The sequence below is a fragment of the Colobus angolensis genome, unplaced genomic scaffold (assembly GCF_000951035.1).
Source record: "Colobus angolensis palliatus isolate OR3802 unplaced genomic scaffold, Cang.pa_1.0 Scaffold100, whole genome shotgun sequence".
NCBI classification, from domain to species: domain Eukaryota; kingdom Metazoa; phylum Chordata; class Mammalia; order Primates; family Cercopithecidae; genus Colobus; species Colobus angolensis.
The window spans coordinates 3,639,453-3,661,815 of record NW_012110920.1 but is presented as its reverse complement, the minus strand read 5'-3'; the positions used below and the strand labels follow the sequence as shown (position 1 = coordinate 3,661,815).

General features: G+C 45.2%; 1 protein-coding gene across 1 annotated transcript in view; it reads right to left on the bottom strand.

Annotated features, from left to right (window-relative positions):
* Positions 1-21,653, bottom strand: part of MAPKAPK2 (mitogen-activated protein kinase-activated protein kinase 2) — a 71,285-nt gene extending 49,632 nt beyond the window's left edge. The window contains exons 1-2 of the mRNA XM_011938691.1: positions 21,492-21,653; positions 20,971-21,098 (exon numbers count right to left, since the gene is read on the bottom strand). Coding sequence (XP_011794081.1) covers positions 20,971-21,098; positions 21,492-21,653 — 290 coding nt within the window. The remainder of the gene's footprint in view (positions 1-20,970; positions 21,099-21,491) is intronic.
* Positions 21,654-22,363: the final 710 nt, after the last annotated feature.

Below are 22,363 nucleotides of genomic sequence, written 5' to 3'. Positions count from 1 at the left end.
GGAGGCGTGGCGTGGGGGAGGGGCGGTCCTTAAAGGGGAGGACGCACGGTGCCGGGAGCTGGGAGGAGCGCGGAGTAGGCTGGGGGCTGCTTGCTGCCTGGGGGACAGGGAGAGAGGACGAAGAAATCCTAGTTCTTAACCAAAGCCATGCAAAGGGAGAGGGGAGGCGTGTCAAAGGAGCTGCTTAATTCAGATGGAAAATCCACTCCTCTCCAATTGTCTGGGCCTCAGCGTCAGCGAATTGGAAGAAGGGTGTATTTCCAAGGAGAGGGATGGCTCGTAGGTGTCCAGCTAGATGAGACCTCGCGGGGGAGCTGGAATCGTCCCAGGAAAAGGTGTGAGCCAAAGGCGGGTGTATTAAATATTTCCCTAACTTCAACATTTTCCTCTGAGGTTTTTTGCATCTCTTTTCTCATTAATGTATTGTTTTTCAGTAAAGACGTATTACTTTGTCAGGAGCACTTTACTAATTATACCTTTGAACATGTTTTCATGTAAATAAGCTAAAAAGGATACAGGGTGGCAAGAGGATGGGTTGAGATTTGGGCCGCCTGAATTCCCGCCATCCTTTGCCACGGATTGGCTGCGTGAGGCTGAACAAGCCTTGCACCTCTCTCTCCGTGGGAAGAACAGCGAGAGTTTTTCAAAGGTTGTGGGCAGAGTCAGAGGAGATAATGAAACTGAAGGGGAGGCCCTAGGGAATAGCTTCTGATTTCTGATGTGGAAAAATTAATCCGTAAGAAATAGGTTAGCCCCGTGTATCTCAGGAAAAGCCCAGGGATCTAGCTGGACCCTGCATAGAAGCTGCCAGGAGGCCTCCACACACATTCTGATGGGGTTCAAGATGACCAAGTGCATCCCTGCTGACCTCCTCCCACTTCTGACTGACAAACAGTTGAGAAATGGCAGGCGACCCAGACAGGTGAACACAAAACCTCAGCTTAAGTCTTGGTAAGGCCAGTTAGAGAATGAGGCTTGACCTATGGCCACACATTCCCCCTGATAGGTCCCCCAAGACTCCAGAAAGAAGACAGCACCTCCGGAAGGGGCCCTTGGGGATAGAGCTTAGGTAGGTAAGGTACAAGTGCCAATGTCTTTTCCCTTATTCGCCTTTCTCAGAAGATGCTTGTGGAGGCAGGAATGAGGGGGAGAAGTGAGGGGCGGGACTTACCCTCCCAACGCTATCCTTTCCTGGGGCAGGCAGGGCTCTGTAGACCAAGGAGAGACATGGTTTCCCGGACAGGAACATTTGCTCTTCTCAAGCAGCATCTGCTTAGCTCCATGTACAAGGTGCCATGCTGAGCCCTGCAGCGGTGGATGGTGTTAATCTAGTGGGGAAGAAGACAGATACCAGTGGCACAGAGAGTATGGTAGACACCTTCCTAGGAGCCCGAAGCACAGGGATTCTCTTCTGTCTGTAGCAGCTAGCAGCTTCCTCCTGAGTCTACAGGATAGATATGGTTAGACAGCTCCCCGGATTCCCTTGACTCTTCAAAGACAAAGACACTACCTAAGGCCAAGGGGATGGGAAAACACCTTCACTCCAACACTTCTATAGCTCTGCTGTCATCTCCCAGAAGCACACACAGGAGATGCCCAAGGACAAGAGGAACGCAGGGGTGGGAAAGTGGAAGGCTGCAATTGCTCAGGCTCTGGTCTGGGGCTGCTCTGGAATCTGAGTTGGTCTTTTTTCTCTTTGCAGAGTCACTGGAGGCTCCCTATGGCTTGGTGTTGAGGTATCACCTGTTTTTCTCCACAAAGCTAGAAAGAGAGTAACTTCTTTCTGCCTTTTCGGAGGCAGCAAGGCACAGCGGTAAGATGACAGGATCTAGAGACAAATGAGCTGAAGCCAAGGCTGTCCTCCAGCTGGGTTACCTTGAGCAAGACATGTAACATCTCTCAGTATCTGAAAAAGAATAGAGAAAAACAATAAAATCTACTTTCAGGGCTGAGAGAGAATAAAATGAAATAGTAATTATGAGAACACATCCTAAAGCATAAACTATAAATTATCATGAAATATTAAATATCACCATTATTTGGACATTGTTGGCTTGCTCCTCTGCTCTGTGCCCACAGCCTACGGATCTGTTCCTGAAATCAAAGCCACTTTCCTACCAAGCTGGAGCTCTCGGGAGATGGTGAAGCCCTATGACCTAGGAATAACAGGACAACTGAATTCCCACCTGAGAGTCCTCCCGAAGTTGCAAGAGCCAAATAGGCCTAGGGGGCACACAGGGACTCTGAGGGTACATACATAGTGGATAGAGATTATATGAACTGTGCACACAGCACTAGAAAACACACACATATATGAACACAACACATAAGCACAGCATGCCGTGTAACAGAATAAACGCCTAGTGGATGAATAATTGAGGAGTGAGATGTGCTAAATGCAGAAGGACTGGACAAGAGATCTTGAGTCTTAAGTTCCATTCTGATACTGTCTCACTATGTAACCTCATGAAAGCCCCTTGCTCCCACAGTTCCTTCCTTCTCATCTATAAAACAGTGACAATAACATCTGCCTTGCCTACTTTGTAGGGCTTGTGCAAGGATAAAATAAAATACCCACAGGAAGCAGTCCAAAGTCCTATTTGTGTAACACCAGGCTCTCAGCCATCTGTAATGAACTACTTAATAAACAGTTTTTATGGATGTGTAAAAGCGCTTCAAAACTTGAAAGTCTATGCAAATAGAAAGTCCTATTTTTGTCTACTATTAATATGCAAATACATATGACATACAATATAGTACACACAAAGACAATTTAAGGACCTCAGGTACATAGAAATGGATTAATTATAATCCTTGATTCATGACCCACTCTCATCATTGGATCATTGATCCATGCAGCTCCACTTTTATTGTTAGTTAATAATTATTTTTAATAATGCAGTAAGCACCTGTGAATCCACTACCCAAAATAAAAACTAGAACTTCGACAATAATGTACACCTAACTAGATGATTCCTCCACCCACACTCCCCCAACTCCTCTGTTTCCCTGGCCCAAGACCCCATCATCCTGAGTCCTATGTTCACCTTTCCCTTGCTTTCCTTTTTATATAGTTTTATTTCATGAAGGCATGTTCAAATGTATCATAAAAGATGAAACTCAAATCATCTTAAAAGGGAGGTGGCCAAGGGTGGCTTTAGCAGCAAGACCAGGTTAAAATAAGAAAGTGCCTTGTCATAGTTTCAAAGTATTCCTCACCTTCTTATGATGATGCTGATGATGATGATGATGATGACAATGTTTGTTGAGTGCTTCCTGAGTGCCCAACACTGTGCTCATCCCTCTACCTGCATTGTCTCATTTAAATCTCATGACAATCCATGGCCGACACTGCTAGTTGGGTGGGCTAATACCTTTTTTCCCTCTCTTTGACAGTAAAGAGACCCCCATATTTAGCTAAGCACAAGACTGCCTGGAATAAAAATTACATTTCCCACTTGCCCAGCCTCCATTACAGCTGGTTACCTTCATAAGATTAAGTTATAACCAATGACTTGTAAATGGAAGTGGTTTATGGAAAGAGGTAGGTCCTTCTTCTTCTCCTTCTCTTTTTTCTTTCCTACTGGCTGGAATAAAAATTTCACAGCTGGAGCCATCTTGGATTGTGAAGTGGAGGTTACAGGTTGAGGAAGACAGAACAAAAGGACAGAAGGAGTCTGTATCCTGGTGAGCCTAGATCCATCATATCAGCACTGAACCACGTATCCAGACTTTTTTTTTTTTTTTGAAACAGAGTCTTGCTCTGTCGCCCGGGCTAGAGTGCGGTGGCCGGATCTCAGCTCACTGCAAGCTCCGCCTCCCGGGTTTACGCCATTCTCCTGCCTCAGCCTCCGGAGTGGCTGGGACTACAGGAGCCCGCCACCTCGCCTGGCTAGTTTTTTTGTATTTTTAGTAGAGACGGGGTTTCACCGTGTTTGCCAGGATGGTCTCGATCTCCTGACCTCGTGATCCACCCGTCTCGGCCTCCCAAAGTGCTGGGATTACAGGCTTGAGCCACCACGCCCGGCCATATCCAGACTTTTATATGAAAGATCGATAAATGGCCTTCTTGTTGAAGTGACTGATGGTCTAGGTTCTCTGTCACTCACAGCCAAACCTTATCCTACTTTTATATAGCCCTATGAGGTCTGCACTGTTATCCTCACTTATCTGTTGTCTAAACAAGAAAACTGAGTCCCAGAGAAATTAAAGAACTTTCCCAGAGTCATTCCACTAGCAAAGGACAGGACCCAAGTCTTTCCGACCCAAAGTCCAGGCTCACAGTCCTTACTGTAGCTCCTGAGCAGACATACACTCACATATCCTTCTTAATGTCAGAAATACGGTATCTGCTATTTCTGGGCAGGAATTGCCTGAAGAGGTATGGGCTATTCTTTCCATTTCAGAGCAACATAAATTTTCCACACCTCAATTTCCTTCCATCTTGGTCTAATTGTTACAGAGTATAGGTCTATGTTAATTTGCATGACTGGGTTATATGATAGGATACATTGTGACAATCTTTTTCTTCAAGATTCCCCCACCCAGCCTTCACACCATCGGGGAGTTTAAGTTTCCTGTTTTACTATGACGTGGCATTATGAATGAGTGACAGAGGGTGGAAATTTATGGAGGTGGATTTCCTGGAAATTTTCAGCTAACACTCTCTTGATGAGAGAGGATCATCCACAGGCTGGCGGGTCTGTGCGTGAACACAGATAAAGCAGCCTTTGTATCCACTGCTACTACCACAAACAAAATATTGCAAGAAGGAGCATGATTTACAGAAGAAGCTCTGTCCACTAAAAACCCACCCTTGGAAAGAAAAATGGCTCAGAGCCAGAAAGAAATAGTCTTCCTGTCATAGGCTAGTATTTCTGTGATAAAATGAGAAACTCCCCCAAAACAAAAGTGACCGATATATATACATAAGACTCATTAGTCACAAAAATTTCTGGCCCAGAAAATGACCTCAAAATATTGGTCAGGATGGTCTCTATCATCCCTTCTATCTTAGCTCTTTCTGAAGATGCTAATGGCTGCCTCACAGAAAGGAATTCTACCCAAAGCAAGTGCCATTGGTAATGCCCTATTTAAGACATCCCAGAGGGGAAAAATGCTTCCCCACCCACGATGCCCTCGGTGCCCTCATCTGCACTTCATCCTTTGATAGTTTAATGCCATGGAAGGGAACAGCTGGGGCAGTGGCAAAGAATGCAAATAGAAAGAGAAAGAAGGAAGTACCCAAAGGGGAACAGAAACTTCACCTCTGCACATCAACAGACATAATATGGTCCAAAGGGACTACAAATGAGAGTAATTAGGACTACAGTATGCCTAAGTCTTTTTTTTTTTTTTTTTTTTTTTTAGACAGAGTATTGTTTTGTTGCCCAGGCTGGAGTGCAGTTGCGTGATCTTGGCTCACTGCGACCTCTGCCTCCCGGGTTCAAGCAATTCTCCTGCCTCAGCCTCCCGAGTAGCTGGGATTACAGGCACCTGCCACTACGCCTGGCTAATTTTTGTATTTTTAGTAGAAACAAGGTTTCACCATGTCGATCAGGCTGCTCTCGAACTCCTGACCTCAGGTGATCCACCTGCCTTGGTCTCCCAAAGTGCTGGGATTACAGGCGTGAGCCACTGCACCCGGCCAGGATGCCTAATGCTAAATCCACGGTTTACAATGGGAAATGTAGGGAAGAGAGGCAAATATCCAGCCGTATTCAAGAAGGCTTCCAAGGCTGTTGTCCTTGTATTAAAAGCATTGCCCTCCAACCTAGTTTATATCCGGCATATCAGTTGCTACTTAGATGAGTAACAGCCTGGATAATGATTGGGAAAGGAGGAAAGGAAAGGGGGAGCTATCTAGGAACACAATCAAGATGGGTCAACAAAAAGGATCATTATCTTCTTACCTGGTGACCTGGTGATGCCTGGAATTTTCTCCCTTGCTTAAGATAAGTAAATGGAAGTGGAAAGGTAGAAAAGGTAGGGGAGAGATACACACATGTGTATGTGAAATGGGTAGAGATTTCCTAAGGGTATAACGAGCCATAGCTCCACACGAGAACGTAACTTTAAGGCAGCAGAGCATGGTGGAATCAAATTCTGGTTTCCAATCCCACCCCATCACTCACTACTATACTTAACTGCGCTTCATTGTACTGTTTGTATAATGAAGGATTAAATAACATTCCCTAGATTAAATATAGGGTAACATTTTCAATGGTTTCAGACACATAGTACTTGGCCTCTATAAATGTGAGCAGTTACTATGCAGCAAGTACTTTCATAGTAACCATCTCATTCAATCCTCTCAACAATGCTCTAAGGAGTAGTATTTCTGGCATTTTGATCACTAAAAACACTGTGGCTCAGAAAGGTTAAATAACTGGCCAGTCATCACACAACTAGATGGGGAAGACATATTTCCACATGTGTCAGAGCCTATGTTCCTAAATGCTCTTGAAAGTGGTCCAGCTCCCTGACACCTGCCAGGCTGACCTGGGGAAGCCATCTCAGCCTGTGTGCATGGCTCAGGAGAAGGAGACAGTCTGCAAGTGCAACTGACTCAGAGCTTCCAGAGACTGTTCCTACCACTAAGACAGACAGTTAAAGGCAATGAATAGAGTCATTTGAGCATTAATGGGTTTGGAATATTAGCATTTGTAAACTTTTGAGGAAGTACCTAAATATTTGAGGTATATGTGATATCATTTATGTAGAATATGTGTATCGTATATACATATATAAACACATTATATATATACACTATATATACACACACTATATATGAGCAAAAACAAAACAAAATATAGTGTGTATATATATATACACACCATATATACACACACTATGTATATACACTATATTTTGTTTTGTTTTTGCTCATTCCATGACAGATCAAAGTAGGACCTAATTTTTCCTCCCACATTTCTTATGAAGCGGTGAAAACTACAACATTGTAGAGACAAAAGGGATATGTACAGATAGATCTGCACCTTTCCTCCAAAGACCATCTCTACACCATCATATAGACAGGTAGGTGTGTGACTTTTAAAACTAGGCTCTCAACCCAGGTACGGTGGCTCACACCTGTAATCCCAGCACTTTGGGAGGCTGAAGCAGGTGGATCACTTGAGGTCAGGAGTTTGAGGCCAGCCTGGCCAACACAGCAAAAACCTGTCTCTACAAAACATACAAAAATTAGCCAAGCGTGGTGGTGTGCGCCTATAGTCTCAGCTACTAGGGAGGCTGAGGCAGGAAAAATCACTTGAACCCAGGAGGCGGAGGTTGCAGTGAATGGAGATCACACCATTGCACTTCAGCCCTGGTGACAGAGCGAGACTCCATCTCAAAAAAAAAAAAAAAAGAAAAGAAAAGAAAGAGAAAGAACAGTAAAACTAGGCTCTCAGAATTTCTGGTGCACATTTATTGTACCACAAGAGGCTGGGTGCAGTGACTCATGCTTATTATCCTGGCACTTTGGGAGGCCAAGGCAGGAGGATCACTTGAGACCAGAAGTTCAAGACCAGCCTGGGCAAAACAGCAAGCCTTTGTTTCTTAAAAAAAAAAAAAAAAAAAAATAGCTGAGGATGGTGGCAGGAGCCTGTAGTCCCAGCTACTCAGGTGACTGAGGTGGGAGGATTGCTTGAGCCTAAAAGGTTGAGGCTGTAAGGAATCATAATGGCCTCATGATTCTCCCACCTAATGGACAACAGGAGCCCCTCCTGACCCAGAGAGGTCAACAGGGGCAGGCCCTCTGTGCTATTTGGTTAGCCTTGTATTTGGAAGCTGACAGGGAGGGAATGGGGCAGTGCTAGCGCCATGGGTACCGAGGATTCTCCTAGATGGATGCCAGACACTACTTCCATATTGTGTAATACATAATAGGCATTGTGCATTGATCTTAGAACTTTTGTTTCTTTTTTGAGACTGAGTCTTGCTCTGTTGCCCAGGCTGGAGTGCGGTGGCATGATCTCAGCTCACTGCAACTTCCGCCTCCTGGGTTCAAGTGATTCTCTATCTTGTGCCTCAGCCTCCCAAGTAACTGGGACACAGGCGCATGCCACCACATCAGGCTAATTTTCATATTTTTAGTACAGACAGGGTTTCACCATGTTGGCCAGGCTGGTCTCGAATTCCTGACCTCAAATGATCTGCCTGCCTCAGCCTCCCAAAGTGCTGGGATTACAGGCATGAGACACCGTGCCCTGTCATACTTCATCTCTTTAAAAACGTTTCTCTCCTTTTTATTCTACATTCTTATAGAGTGTGTTGAAGTTTGCACAACACTTTCACATACATTGCCAATAGCTCCCTGTTGACCAAAGTCCAAAGCCTGAGAGGAATTTCTAGCCCTTAAATCTGCCTCTTACCTTACATCTTGACACCCTCCCCTACAAACCGTATCTTCTTGCTGGTGCTAACCACCTGCTGCCTCTAAACAGGCCATGCAGTTTCTTGTCTCTCTTCGTTCCTCTTTTCATTAAGCCTTTCTCCTGTGTGGTTTTCCTCCTCCACCTGGAGAATTCTTGCCCATCCTTAGAGGTCCAGGTCAAATGTCACCTTCTCAGTGAGAGCTTCCTGCATATATCTCTCCCGTTTCTGAGCCCCAGGGCACCATGCTTAAACCTTCTTAAGGCTATCCCCATTAGAATGGCTATTACTAAAATAAAAACAAACTCAGAAAATGAGTGTTAGCTAAAATGTGGAGAAATTGGAACCCTCGTGCACTGCCGGTGAGAATGCAAAATGGTGCAGCCATTGTGGAAATAGTATGGCCGGTCCTCAAAAAATCAAACATAGAATTACCATATGATTTAGCAATTCCACTTCTGGGGATATACCAAAAAGAATGAAACAGATATAGATATAGATATAGATATAGATGACTCCATCTCAAAAAAAAAAAAGGAAATTCTGATACATGCCATAACATGGACTAACCACGGAAATATTCTGCCAATAAAATAAGCCAGACACAAAAAGACAAATATTATATGATTCCACTTATCTGAGGTACCTAAGTAGTCAAATTCATAGACACAAAAAGTCAAATGTCCTTCTAGGCCTGGATAGAAGCTCAGGCCCATCCTCCTCCATCCAGGACCATCACACTCAGCAACACAACCCTCATCGTGCAAGATTCTGTGTCATTCAGACACTCAGAAGATCTCAAACCCAAGCAGCCACCTGCCTTTGTCAGCCCCTTCTAAGCCTGAAGTCTGGCCCAAATGGGGCCTTTTCCATGCAGCTATCCCACTCTCCCTTCCACCATGAGGACAGGGGCCAGAAATTCTCTATATCTGACATACAAGAGGTTTACAAGATCACAGAATTCTTTAAAAAAAAATTTTTTTTAATACATTCACATGGTACAAAATGCAACAGCCCTAAAGGGCATCTTGTAAAATTTCTCCCTGGCCACCTAACCCCTCAACCACCCAGTTCTCCACCCCAGTTTCTGTGTATCCTAGAAGTATTTAAGACAGTTCAACCTTCCATCTAGGAACTAGCAAGAACTGTGCTTGGCCTAAACATCCAGGAGACCTGATCCTACACTCAGAAGTCACATTGTGAAGATGAAGGCCCTGGACCAGCTTTTACAGCCTGTGGGCCAGTGCCCCTTCAAGGCAGGCTTCATTCCTGGGTGCCCAGGATCAAGGCCTCTGCACAAGAGCCTAAGGTTTCACCTGGCATTGATGAGGGACATGCATGATTCTCCCTCAAGAAGGAAGGCACAGGGAGTGCAGGATGACAGCCAAGGGTGGGAGTCAGACACATGAGTAGGGAAGAGGGTGGGGAAAATCCTGGAAAAGAAGAGGTGATGGAGGAACCTAGTCTGGTTGGGAGATGGGGGCTGATGGTTGCCCACTCGTGTCTGCAGAGCCAATTGGTGCCAAGGCCCCTGTAATTCAGGCCAAGAATGACTAGAAGGGTAGCAAAGAGGGACACGTGGGCAGCCTCTCCCGTGGGCCTTCCCCAAGCAGGCCAAGGCCGAGCAAGAGGTGTTTCTTCATGTCTTGGTGTAATCACACAGCTGCCTCAGCCACAGAGCTCCGGCCTGCGTCACTCCCCAGGAATCTGGTTCTTGTTTACCATGAAGAAGTGTGGTTATTACAGGGCCTAGTGGCCCTTTTCCAGCTTCCCCAGAGAGCTTGTGGGAGAGCTGAGGGCCTGGGAAGGGGAGCCTGGCCCAAGAGGGATTGCTGAGTGGGAGGAGCAGCAGGCTTCCCTGAGGATCTGCCCCTCCCAGGGCTCCCTCACCCAAGAGGAGCCCTAGAAGAGCCTGGCGGGATTCCAGGGTCCTTCCTTGGTGGAGACACCTGGGGCCTATCTTCCTACAGAATTCAGAAAGAAAAAGCAAGGAAGCAGAAAAAGCAAATGGAGAGAATGGGTGAGGAACAGGACCAAGGACCAGCAAAAATTGAGTTCAAACTTATTGTATGTTCTGCTCTTAACATTAAGAATTAATGTTTAATTCTTTAAGAAATAAGAGAATTAAGAAATTAAGAAATAAGAGAAACCGGATCAAGAAATAAGAGAAACCTGGGGAGGAGATCAACCCTCTGACGAGATTTATATTTTGTTAACTTTGTGCCTATCCCTAGTGACTTGACCAGCGCCTGTCACAGAATATGGTATTTGTATTTTTGCTGGATGGATGAAATGGAGGATGATGAATGGCACATAGAGAAAGACAAATTTAAAAGGTCACAGTGATAGCTCTCATTTAGTGAGCACTTATTATGTTCCTACAATGCCTGTGATTCCAGGTGTTGACTCAATCAATGCCCCATAACAACCCTGCAAGATAGGTGTTACTAATATCCTTCCAGGGGCCCAGATGAGGAAACTGAGGCCCAGTGAGTTTAAGCAACTTAAAATAAGGCCTGGAGTGGGGATCTGAATGCAGGAAGCCGGGACCTAACACCTGTCTTCTCAGCCACCATGTTCTCCTGAGCAGGGAGTAAGACTTAACAACTGCTGCAATTTGGGATATAAAACTCCATACTAGAGTTGTTCTTCCTCAATCAATTACCTTGTTATGATCCTCATCCTCCATCCCAGCCGGGCTTCGCTGGATTCCTATTCTAGGCTCAGAAAAAATCATAGCGAGAATAAGACAGTTATGTTTTTCCCAACCCAAAATTCCAATAATCTATTAATCTAGCTCAAGATCTTGGTACAAGAGCCATAAAAAAGGTGTGGGCCCAGGGACCAGAACGTGAGCCCAATGCCCTGCACAGCTGAAATGCTCTTTCTTTCTCTTTCTTTGCTATCCCCTGCAGATGGCTTTTTCTCTTCTGTTCCCTATGCACTTTTTTTTTTTTTTTTCAGAATATTGTCCAAATGAGGAGGTGTTTCTGAAACACTAACTTGGTTTATTTACTCCCCACATAGCTGCCTGCTCTTTTCTCCCTGGGAAGTTGAACTAACAAGGTAGTATGAAAATCAGGTCATTTTCACTGTTTCAGTGTTTCCAGAGGCCATGGTGCTGAAAATGGAAATGTCAAAGTGGGATAATTACATCGGCCCTGAAGCCCTGTTTTCTAACTACCATTTATCCATAATCGATTCCTGAAAAAGACAAAGGACATGAATAATCGACCAAGCAGATGGAGCCTCAAGCAGTGAGGCAGAAGAGAAAACATGGTCCCCTAAGGGAAAAGGAAGAAAGGACTGGGGGCCCAGGGAATGTGTCTGCCCTGGAGACAGACCCGGTGATCAAGAAAGGCACACAGCTCAGACCTGGCCTGGGCAGATAAGGCATGTGTAGTGAGAAGTAATTAATCATTGGACTTCTCCTTTAACGTCTTCTGACAGCCATGAGAAGCTCTCTCTAGGAAATGGGGAAGGAAGTAGTAAGGAAGAACCCTGAGGATATCACATGAAGCAGGAAGCTTGGGCATAAAAATAAGGTTGAAAGATCACAAGTTCTAGAAGCTGTTTATTTAAAGACACTCCTTGTAACACACACACACACACACACACACCACACCATCAGAAGTTGTTAAAGCCTGTGGTGGGGCTACAATTTTCTTTGGCCGGTTTCTTCTTTGCCTTTAGGTCCAGCTGAGGGGACACAGTCAGCCACATATGACTGGGCATTTTAGTCAGTTTCACTTCCTGTTTCTCATGCTGAAAACGTAATAATCATCGTAACGATAATAATAATTCTGCAGCCTTGCCTCTGGCTTCTATTTATATAGGGCCTCCCAGAAATGTGGGCATCAGTGGGAGGGGAAGTAGAGCACATCTACTCCATCAATCAACAGCTGAGGGTGGAGGCAGGCTTGGAGGAAAGGGTGGGGACATAGAAATTAGCAATGGAAATTATTAAACTCATTTTTTCAAGAGGGGGAATCTAAGTGGGTTGGTAACTCCCCAAATGGCTATTCTTACCTTAGAGACATTTATAAAGCCTTTCTCCCAAGATCCTCTAAAAATAAATCATTCCCAAACACTCTTCACCTTTCAGCCTGTCCCCAGTCAAGTTAATCTTTGTGATCTGAGGCCCAAAAACATTTAAGCTAACTTCCCAGAGTCCCACAGCAGGTAAGGAGGGAAGACAGGACCAGACTAGGCTTCTTCTACATCTATCAAGAGCCGTAACAAGGAAGGGAATTTCCAACTTTATGGGGAACTTGCAAACTTGTCAGGAAAAAGCACAACTGCTTCTGCTAAGGAAAAAAAAAATGCATAGTTCTTGCAGATTTAAAACCCTAGGACAATGAGAGAGAGTTCTCTCTTACTAAGAACGTGCTGCGAATGTCTAAGATTAGAATAGGGGTAGGAGAGGCAGCTTTCAGACTTTGGTCAAAACAACAGCCTCGCGTAGAGGTTTTGAGCCAGTATTTTAATGTTTTACCGCCTGTAAAGGGTTATACTCGAAGGACAAAGGTTGAACACTCCACAGGCTCAAGAGAATGAGATGGGAGTGGAGGGAAGCGGGGGAGGAAGCCATTATCTTGATGACAATGGTGACATAGTCATCCTTTAGATCCTGCCCTCCCTGCCCTGGGGATCTGAGGAGAAGCGGAGGGAGGAGGAAGCAGGTGGTTTCAGGGTCCTTTCTATATGAACCAAAAAGGCAGGTAAAGAAAAAAAAATGAGGCCGGGCGCGGTGGCTCAAGCCTGTAATCCCAGCACTTTGGGAGGCCGAGACGGGCGAATCACGAGGTCAGGAGATCGAGACCATCCTGGCTAAAACAGTGAAACCCCCGTATCTACTAAAAATACAAAAAAACTAGCCGGGCGAGGTGGCGGGCGCCTGTAGTCCCAGCTACTCTGGAGGCTGAGGCTGGAGAATGGCGTGAACCCAGGAGGCGGAGCTTGCAGTGAGCTGAGATCCAGCCACTGTACTCCAGCCTGGGTGACAGAGCGAGACTCCATCTCAAAAAAAAGAAAAAAAGAAAAAAAAATGAAACCACCAGAGACAGCCTCAAAAAAAAAAAAAAACTCCCTCTCAGACACAAAGACACACAAAGCACACAGACACACCCTGAAGCACTAGCTAGCTACACTAAGGATCAAAAGAGGATGTGATATCACCTATGTATTTATTGTGATAATTATTGTTGTTGGAGATTTTTCCCCCAAAGGACAATCATAAGCCTGGGGCTGCATGGTAAGTGACAGGTTAGAAACGCGAAAATGAGAAAAGCCCACTGTGACCCTTCGAATAATCAACCTCAGGCTGTCAGGTGTCGAACCAGTGCAAGGAGGGAGCAGTAATGATATCAAACACTTCCACAGCATTCCCTATGTGCCAGGCACTGTTCTAAGCACTTTCCACATATTTTCTCATTCAACACTTGCAATAACCCTGTGAAATAGACTACTACTATTGGGACATTATCATTCATATGCATTTCCACCCTGGCTGTCTTGGCATCTTGAGCCTGTAAAAGATAAGGTTCTTTAGTTCCCTACCTCTGTTCAGGGCCATTTATCTCCCTTGCAGGACCCCGTGCACGCAGAGAACCTTGTTCAGAAATTATTAAGAATTCCAAGCAGGGCGCAGTGGCTTACACCTGTAATCCCAGCACTTTGGGAGGCCGAGGCAGGTGGATCACGAGGTCAGGAGATCCAGACCATCCTGGCTAACATGGTGAAACCCCGTCTGTACTAAAAATACCAAAAAAAAAAAAAAATCGCCGGGCGTGATGACAGGCACCTGTAGTCCCAGCTACTTGGGAAGCTGAGGCAGGAGAATGGCGTGAACCCTGGAGGTGGCCAAGATCGCGACACTACACTTTAGACTGTGTGACAGAGCGAGACTCTGTCTCAAACAAACAAACAAAAAAAAGGAATTCCAAGTGAGTATTAAATCCACACAGGGTCCTTATAAGTGCAGGTCCCCGTGCAACTGTATGGCTTGCATGCCCATGAAGCTGGCCCTGCATGAAATCTCCCCGAATCATTGCACAGAACAATTCTGCTGTCTTCTGTTATCCTACCCTGGTGCATGCCCAACTCCTAAACAAGGAAAGAGGAGGGAGAAAAACCTACCCGAAATACGTTGGCTGTGTGTGAATGGCTTTGTTGGAGAAGGTATTCCTCAGCTAAATGATCTAGATGATGTTTTTCTTCTCTTCCTATCCTCCCCCATACCTAGAAGACAATACAAATGATTTGTTAAGATCTCCCCCATTGTTGTTTTAGGAGGTTTGTCCTTTTATTCACCCCTCTCCTCACATCCCACATCCAATCAGCTGGCAATTCTTGCTGACTCTATCTCAGCAAGGCCTCCTGTATCCTGCCCTCTTTTCCATCTCCCCTGCCACTGCCCTAGATTTCTCTCACCTAGAATATTCCACTAGCTCACTAACTAGACTCCTTACCTTCAACCCTTTATGATGCTTGTTATACTTGGGGTTTTATTTGTCACTCTTGAGGACTTTTTTTTCTCCCAGGCTGTCAATTTCTCAAGGGCAGATACTCCATTCCCAGTCACCTGTGCCCCACTCAGTAGCCCCGAGAGGAGCAGTCTGTGATTGCTGAGTACATGTGCAATGACTCCCTTGCAAATATCTCTCCTTTTCCATCAGGCTCACGTTCTAGACAACAGCTCAGCCTTTTGAACTCTCAGTCTAGAGAGTTCCTTTGTCTTAAATTCTAGAGAAAAGCATGACATCCGAAGTCCTATCTCATACTACAATAAAAATGTAGCCAATTGGAATGATTAGGAGGGTTTACTTCCCAATGTACAATAAGGCATGGTAATAATTATGAGAAGCTGTGGAGCGGACTAATGGGTGTTTCTTGCTTGGAAGGCTGGTTTGACTTGGCTTCAACCAAAAAAGGCAGAAAGTCCTGACTTCCATAATCTTCACTACCCACAGCAAAGTCATTGGTCTGTTTAAACAATCAGGATTGTTTTAAAGAATGATGGCCTTGAGTACTACTTTAGGGAAGAAACCACAATCAAAGATGGTTTACCTCAACATTTCAAAAAGTCTTACTGGTACCCTAATCTCATTTTAAAACCAGCCTAAATTACCTTGGATCCAGAATATGAGAACCATTCTATATCAGTTAGGATGCATGCAGTTGAAAAGACAACTGGCAATGGCTTAAATAATAAAGATGCTAATAGTTTCTTAATAAGACTAAAGGGAGGTGATCTTGGGTTGTTCAGCAGCTCAACAAAGTCCTCAAGCTCCATCAAGGATCCAGGTCTGACCATCCTCTGCTTTGCCATGCTCAGCAGACAGGACATCTCCACCACCCCACTTAGCATATCATTTCATTGTTGCAAGACGGCTGTAACAGCTCTAAGTATCACATCTTCACATGGCATGATTCAACAGAGCAAGAAAAGAGGCAAGGGTGAAATAAAAAATAAAAGTAAAATTTTTAAAAAATTGAAGTCTTGGCTGGGTGCAGTGGCTCACTCCTATAATCTCAGCCCGTTGGGAGGCTAAGGCATGAGGATCACTTGAGGCCAGGAGTCCAAGACCAGCTTGGGCAACATACAGAGACCCCGTCTCTATAAAATATAAAAATAAATTAGCTGGGAGAGGTAGTGTGTGCCTCATCCCAGCTGCTCGGGGAGTGCTGAGGTGGGAGGATCACTTGAACCCAGGTGATCAAGGCCGCACTGAGCTGAGACTGTACCATTGCACTCCAGCCTGGGCAACAGAGTAAGACCCTGTCTTAAATAAATAAATAAATAAATAAATAAATAAATAAATAAATAAAATTTCCTCCTATAACTATCTCATTTATCAAGGGAAAAGTATTTCCCAGAGAACTTCAGTTGGCTTCCCATAATGTCCCATTGGCCAGAAGTGGGTCACATGCCCACTCCTAAACCAATGGCTGCACAAAAGAACCAGAATGTCCCCCAGGTCAGGGAGGAACCAAACTTCCTCTGGCACTTTGCTACCGACCTGCTGAACCAGGTATGGGTTTTGTCACAAGGAAGGAAAAGGGGGATGGATTTTTCATTCTGGTATTGTTTTTTAGAGAAAGAAGCTTCAACTGGGTTGCCTAGGCTGGACTCAAACTCCTGGGCTCAAGGGATCCCTCGGCCTTGACCTCCCAAAGTGCTGAGATTACAGACACATCATCAGGCCCAACAAGCGAGGGGGATGGTTTTGAGTAGGGAACAGCATTTGCTCCATTTCCACTCAAGTGACACCTTCCCCTGAATCTGTAACATCTTTAAGTATTTCTTGCCCGCAGTCCTGCCTCCCCCTGACGCCTGCCTGGCTTCCTCTTGTTTGTTTCCTAGCATACTCACTGCAGGAGCAGTTTAACTGTACTTCCTGTCTCCACTTCTTCAACTCTAAGCACTCAACTCTTCTGAAATTCGGCTTTTGCCTCGGCCACTCACTCCTCTGATCTCCTTATCTTAGCTCACCATCTCAGTTTAGATCTGTCTGCTGAATTTCACTTTGCCCCAACCCTTCCTTCTTCCTTCAAAACTCTGTCCTGGGCCTCTTTGTAGCACAGGACGGTTTAAGATTATCAGGACCTCACACTCTGAATTCTACTTCTAAATCCTTGCCCACTTCTCAGTTTCCTTTAGTTGCTCTTCTCCCCTGCTTCCCTCTAAAATGTCAAAGTTTGTCAGGGCTCCTCCCTTGACTGTCTTTACTAATAATTTTATACTATTTCCCAGGTTTCAACTACCAGCTAATCTATACTCATGACCCCCAAATCTACAAATTCAACCCAAAAACTTTTCTTAAACTCATACCCATAGTGGACTTTCACTACTATTTTCAGACAGCTTAAATTCAGTATCTACAGAACTGACTCTATCTACACCACACACACACACATACACACTCCTTCATCCTGCACTTAGAGAAGGTACCACTCTCCATCTGGTTGCCAAAGGCTGAAGCTGGTAGTCAACCTTGACTCCTCACTGTCGCTCACCCCCAATAATCAATTACAATTCCAGCTAATGTCACCTCCCCACTGTTCCCTTCTCTCCATTCCCATGCCACTGCCCTGCTTCAGACATTCACTAGCTTCCATCTGGATTATGGCACCAGCCCCTGATTGTTTCTGGTCTTCCCCTTTCCAATTCATTCTCCCAGTATCACCCCAATAATTTTTTAAAATGCAGATCTGATCATTTGATTCCAGGGGACTTAAAAATCTTTGAATAGCTCTGCAGAGCCTAGAGAAATGGGTCAAACTCCCTAGAGTACATGGGACTCTTCACAGTCTTGACCCCTAAGTCATGAGCACTATTTATATAAACTGTAAGTGCTGTGTAGATTAGATTGAGGAGGGGACACATGGTGACTGGGATATTAGTTAAGAGACTATTCTAAAATACTATTTTAAAATCTCTGCCATCAGATTTGCAGATTTCATAAGCTCATATTGCCCCAAAACCTTGAATATTCATAGCACCCAGTGAATATTTACTGGTTTGAAATTGAAGTGCATTACTTTCCTTTGGGTTTTAACTTTTCCAGCTACTTCACATGGTAGACAGAGTCATACATCCAACAGGGCATAGACCTTAGCCAGCTCAATTTCCACAAATAATTTACTCCATGCCTTTATCTTAGAATTTGGAGGTGAAAACAAATGTGCCAAGTAATTGGAAGGAAGAGGTGGATGAAAGAGGCATTGTGAATGATGATAATTGCTGGCTATTATTAAGATTTGAGTGCTTATGACAAGCACTATGCCCTCTGTCCCAGGGGAATGTGGCCAAGTCTTTGGATTTGGAAATAGTAAAAGACATGATAGTTTCAGTTTAGTGGGTGAGAGAAGTGGCTTGTGTCAGTGATTATGCATCAGAGACAGGGGTGGGTGGTGAGGGTGAGGGCACGAGAAGAGAAAAAGGGAACACATAACATGCATAAGAAAACACAAATCCTGCCAGGTGCAGTGACTCACACCTGTAATCCCAGCACTTTGGGAGGCCGAGGCAGATGACCTGAGGTCAGAAGTTTGAGATCAGCCTGGTCAACATTGCGAAACCCCATTTCTACTAAAAAATACAAAAAAACAGCCAGGCGTGGTGGCTCACACCTGTAATCCCAGCACTTTGGGAGGCTGAGGCAGGCGGATCAGTTGAGGCCAGGAGTTCAAGACCAACCTGGTCAACATAGTGAATCCCTTTTGTATATTAAATATACAAAAGTTAGCCGGGTGTAGTGGCACGCACCTGTAGTCCTAGCTACTGGGGAGGCTGAGGCAGAGAATCGCTTGAACCTGGGAGGCAGAGGTTGCAGCGAGCTGAGATTGCGCCACTACACTCCAGCCTGGGCAACAGAGTGAGACTCTGTCCCTGCCCCCCAAAAAATACAAAAAATACAAAAAAATGAGCTGGGTGTAATGGCGCACACCTGTAATCCCAGCTACTCGGGAGGCTGAGGTGGGAGAATCACTTGAACCCAGGAGGCAGAGGTTGCAGTGAGCCAAAATCAAACCATGCACCACTGTACTCCAGCCTGGGTGACAGAGTGAGACTCTATGTCAAAAAAAAAAAAAAAAAAAAAGAGAGAGAGAGAGAGAGAGAAGGGAAAAGGGAAAAGAAAACACAAATCCATCCAATGAAATAGAAATCGAGGAGGCTCAATTTCAAAATACAAAGAAAGTATCATTTCCCTTTCACATTTTACCAGCATTAGAATCCTAACTTGAAAGGGCTAAGGTTAGAGTTCAGAAAATAGGGAGGATTCTCATTGTTAGGAACTGACAATAAGTGAGGCAATGGGAAAAGGAACTGGCATTGAGAAGAGAAAGTCATTTCTGGAGATGCGTCTGTGAGATCTTCTAGTAGATGGAAGGGAGACAGAACTAACATCATTGAGCTTCTACTACTCTGAGGTAAAGGACCTCATGTACATTGCCTCATTCAAACTGCACATCATAAGGTAAGAATTGTTATTCCTATTCTGTGGCTCAACAACAACAAATGAGCCACATACTTAGTAAGGAATCAGGCCAGCACATGAACCCAGATCTTTCTGACTCCAAAGTCATGCCCTTGTCAATTCATTGTGACCATGAGCAGCTATAAAGTCTCCTTTCCCAGGGATGGCAAATCTCTCTGTCTAGATTCATTTATCAAAGAAATCTTTATTAAGTGCTTGTTATATGTCAGGCCCAGGGCTAAGCTATGGGTTGGCTCTGGTTCTGATTTGAGGACAGACATTCAGGACCCCTGGAGGCACTCTTCTTGCCAAAGAATTCAGCAACTATAGGAAATTGAGGAAGCCCCAGCCCCCTTCTCTGCTGTATTATCTGATTAATTCTCCCGGAGAAGGGACCAGAACACAGTAGCCCACTACTCTTGTGCCCAGTCTAGGGAGACCAGAAGGAGAGAATATGTGCAGTTGAAAAGATAATTAGCAGTGGCTTAAGTCATAAAGAAGCTAATAGTTTCTTTATGGTTCTTGAATAGCGGCAGCCCAGTACAGAGTTTCCGTTGGGGATGATGAAAAAGTTCTAGAGACAGATGATGGTGATAGTTGCACAACATTGTTAATGTACTTAATGCCAATGAATTGTACATGTAAAAATAATTAAAATGGTAACTTTAATGTTCTGTTTTGCCACAATAAAAACATTGAGGTGCACCTAGCAAAACTCTCGAAAATAACTTTAAAACACACAGTGCAACATTGCTCCCGAAGAATTGACCTTTCAGACCATTCAGACAACTCAGTTCATTTTTGTTTTTAAGCCAGCAGTACAAAAAGAAAACAAAAGAAGCTGTAGCAAAAGCTCCACTAACTGACCTGTGGAAAGAGAGTCATAAGCATGGGCAAAGTATCTCCCTTAGGGAGAACAAGAATTTGTTCTCTGTCTTGTGTCCCACCAACAAAATCCAGCTTCTGATAGACAAAGAGTCACAGTGCATTAAAGAAATGTCCGGTAAGATACCTAAAAATAAATGTAAATAATAAGACTGTTAAGTGGCAACAACAACAAATAGGCCGACGACTCCTCCCTGTGTCTTTCCAGCCTGAGTGCCATAATCACCATGTCACCCTGTCCTCCCCTGGCCATCAGCCTAGGCAGCTGGAAAGGTGACTTCCTGACCAGAATGAAATAATCCTGGCAGCCACGAGGAGCTGAGCCTTGTGGGGTATCTCAGGACCAGGCATGGGTGACAGTGGTGCTGGCTTCTGACAGGAAAGACCACCCTAACCAGCAATGGAACTAACTGAGTCCCGGGACCAGGAAGCATCCCTCTGCCCTTGTCTGTGATTAGTGGCTCACATTGGATCTCACAGCCTCCTTGGGAGGCAGACAGTGCCTCTAGCATCATCTCCAAATTATAGCTATGGAAACAGCTAGGCTTAAATAAAGAAATTCAAACTCAGATTCAGGGCACAGCGCCAATGCTTCCTCCGCTGTGCCATGTTGATCCATAAAGTTGAAAGCCTCTAGCTAGGGACCATAACTGCAAATAGGAGAAAGAGAAGGAAGCTGGAAAGAAAAGGAATCAGCCTTGGACTCACACCGCAGGCTCCCAGTCACCTTTCGGAGACTTGGGGGAGAAATTGCAAGGCCAAGTGAGGGCCTAGTAAGCTGTCCCTGTGTAACCTTATCCCGATATTCACCACCAGGGGGGGTAGTTGCTCCACATCGGTGGTCTTTCTGCTGCGCTAAGGGGGTATTTGCTAAGGGTGAGAGACCCTCAGGGCTGTAAGGGGTCTTTTTCTCTCTCCCTTGCCCGAATGCTGCCTGCATTTGCTTAGCACGCATAACCCTATTTTAGATAAGGAAGGCATTGCAGAGATCATCTGGTCCCAGGCAGCTGGCAGTTCCCCCTACTCTTAAGAGCTCCAAAAATAGACTCCAGCACCTCAGTTGGCTGCTGTCACAAGGCTGCCGGTGTGGGCTGTTGGCTGCCCACAGCCCTGAAACAGGAGCCAGACTAGGGCGGGTGAGCCCCAGGCGACCCTGCATTCGCCCTTGCAGAGGAAGCAGCGGTTCCTCCTGCCCTAGAGACCCTGCACAGCTTCCCCGGCACCTGCTCCCATGGCACCTGCTCCCACCCTTCTCGCCTCCTCACTAGCCATGCCGGCTCCCCTCCGTGCCCAGTGCCTGAGACCCTTGGCTTGCAAGCCCAAAGGCTGCAGCCCCTTCGTCTGCCTCTTGAGCTCCTTGTTGTAAGAAGCAGTCTTGGTAGCGGTGAGCCTGGACTCATAGAACCCCATTTAGCATCTACTCCCACCTTTCCTTGTCCCTATGCATCTGCTTGTACTTCATTCCACCTGGCATCCTTGGAGGAATGGCTAATTAAATGGAAAAGAGTTGGCCTATTTTTTGGTGTTTTTCAGCTAAGACCTGGGGGAATTGCCACAAAATGTGGAACAAGCCCTGGGGAGACTGACAAGCTCTGGAGTTGGCTGGTTCCTCTAGGATTGGCAGGTCCTGAGTCCCACAGACTGGCTGTTCCACTTAAGGTTTCATCCCATTCTCTTGGCTGTCAAATTTGGGAATGGGGTAAAAACAGGAGGAAGAGGAAATGTTCTCCTGGGTGTTCAAACCACATTGTCCTAGAAGAGGAAACAAGCTCATTTATTTGGCCCCGTTCTTTGGTTGCAAAATCAGGATGGTAACAGATTTCAAATAACAACTGTTCTCTGGAGAAAGATGGGGATGGGGAGGTGAAGAGGTGGGATGTGGGGTGGGGCCCTGACAGGAGCAGAGGAACAGATCCCTGTCTCAGGTCCTATTGCTTGTATTCGAGCAGTGTCATCTCCTCCTAGAAAATTGCCTTTCCAAAAAGAAGCTCATTATGCCCCTCCCTTGTGTTAGACCATCTTTGGTTCCTTATTTGTCTGCTTAACTGGTGAACTCCATAACTGGAGCTATAATAACCCTTTAAACCAGCCCACAGCTTTTCCACTAGATTCAATTACTG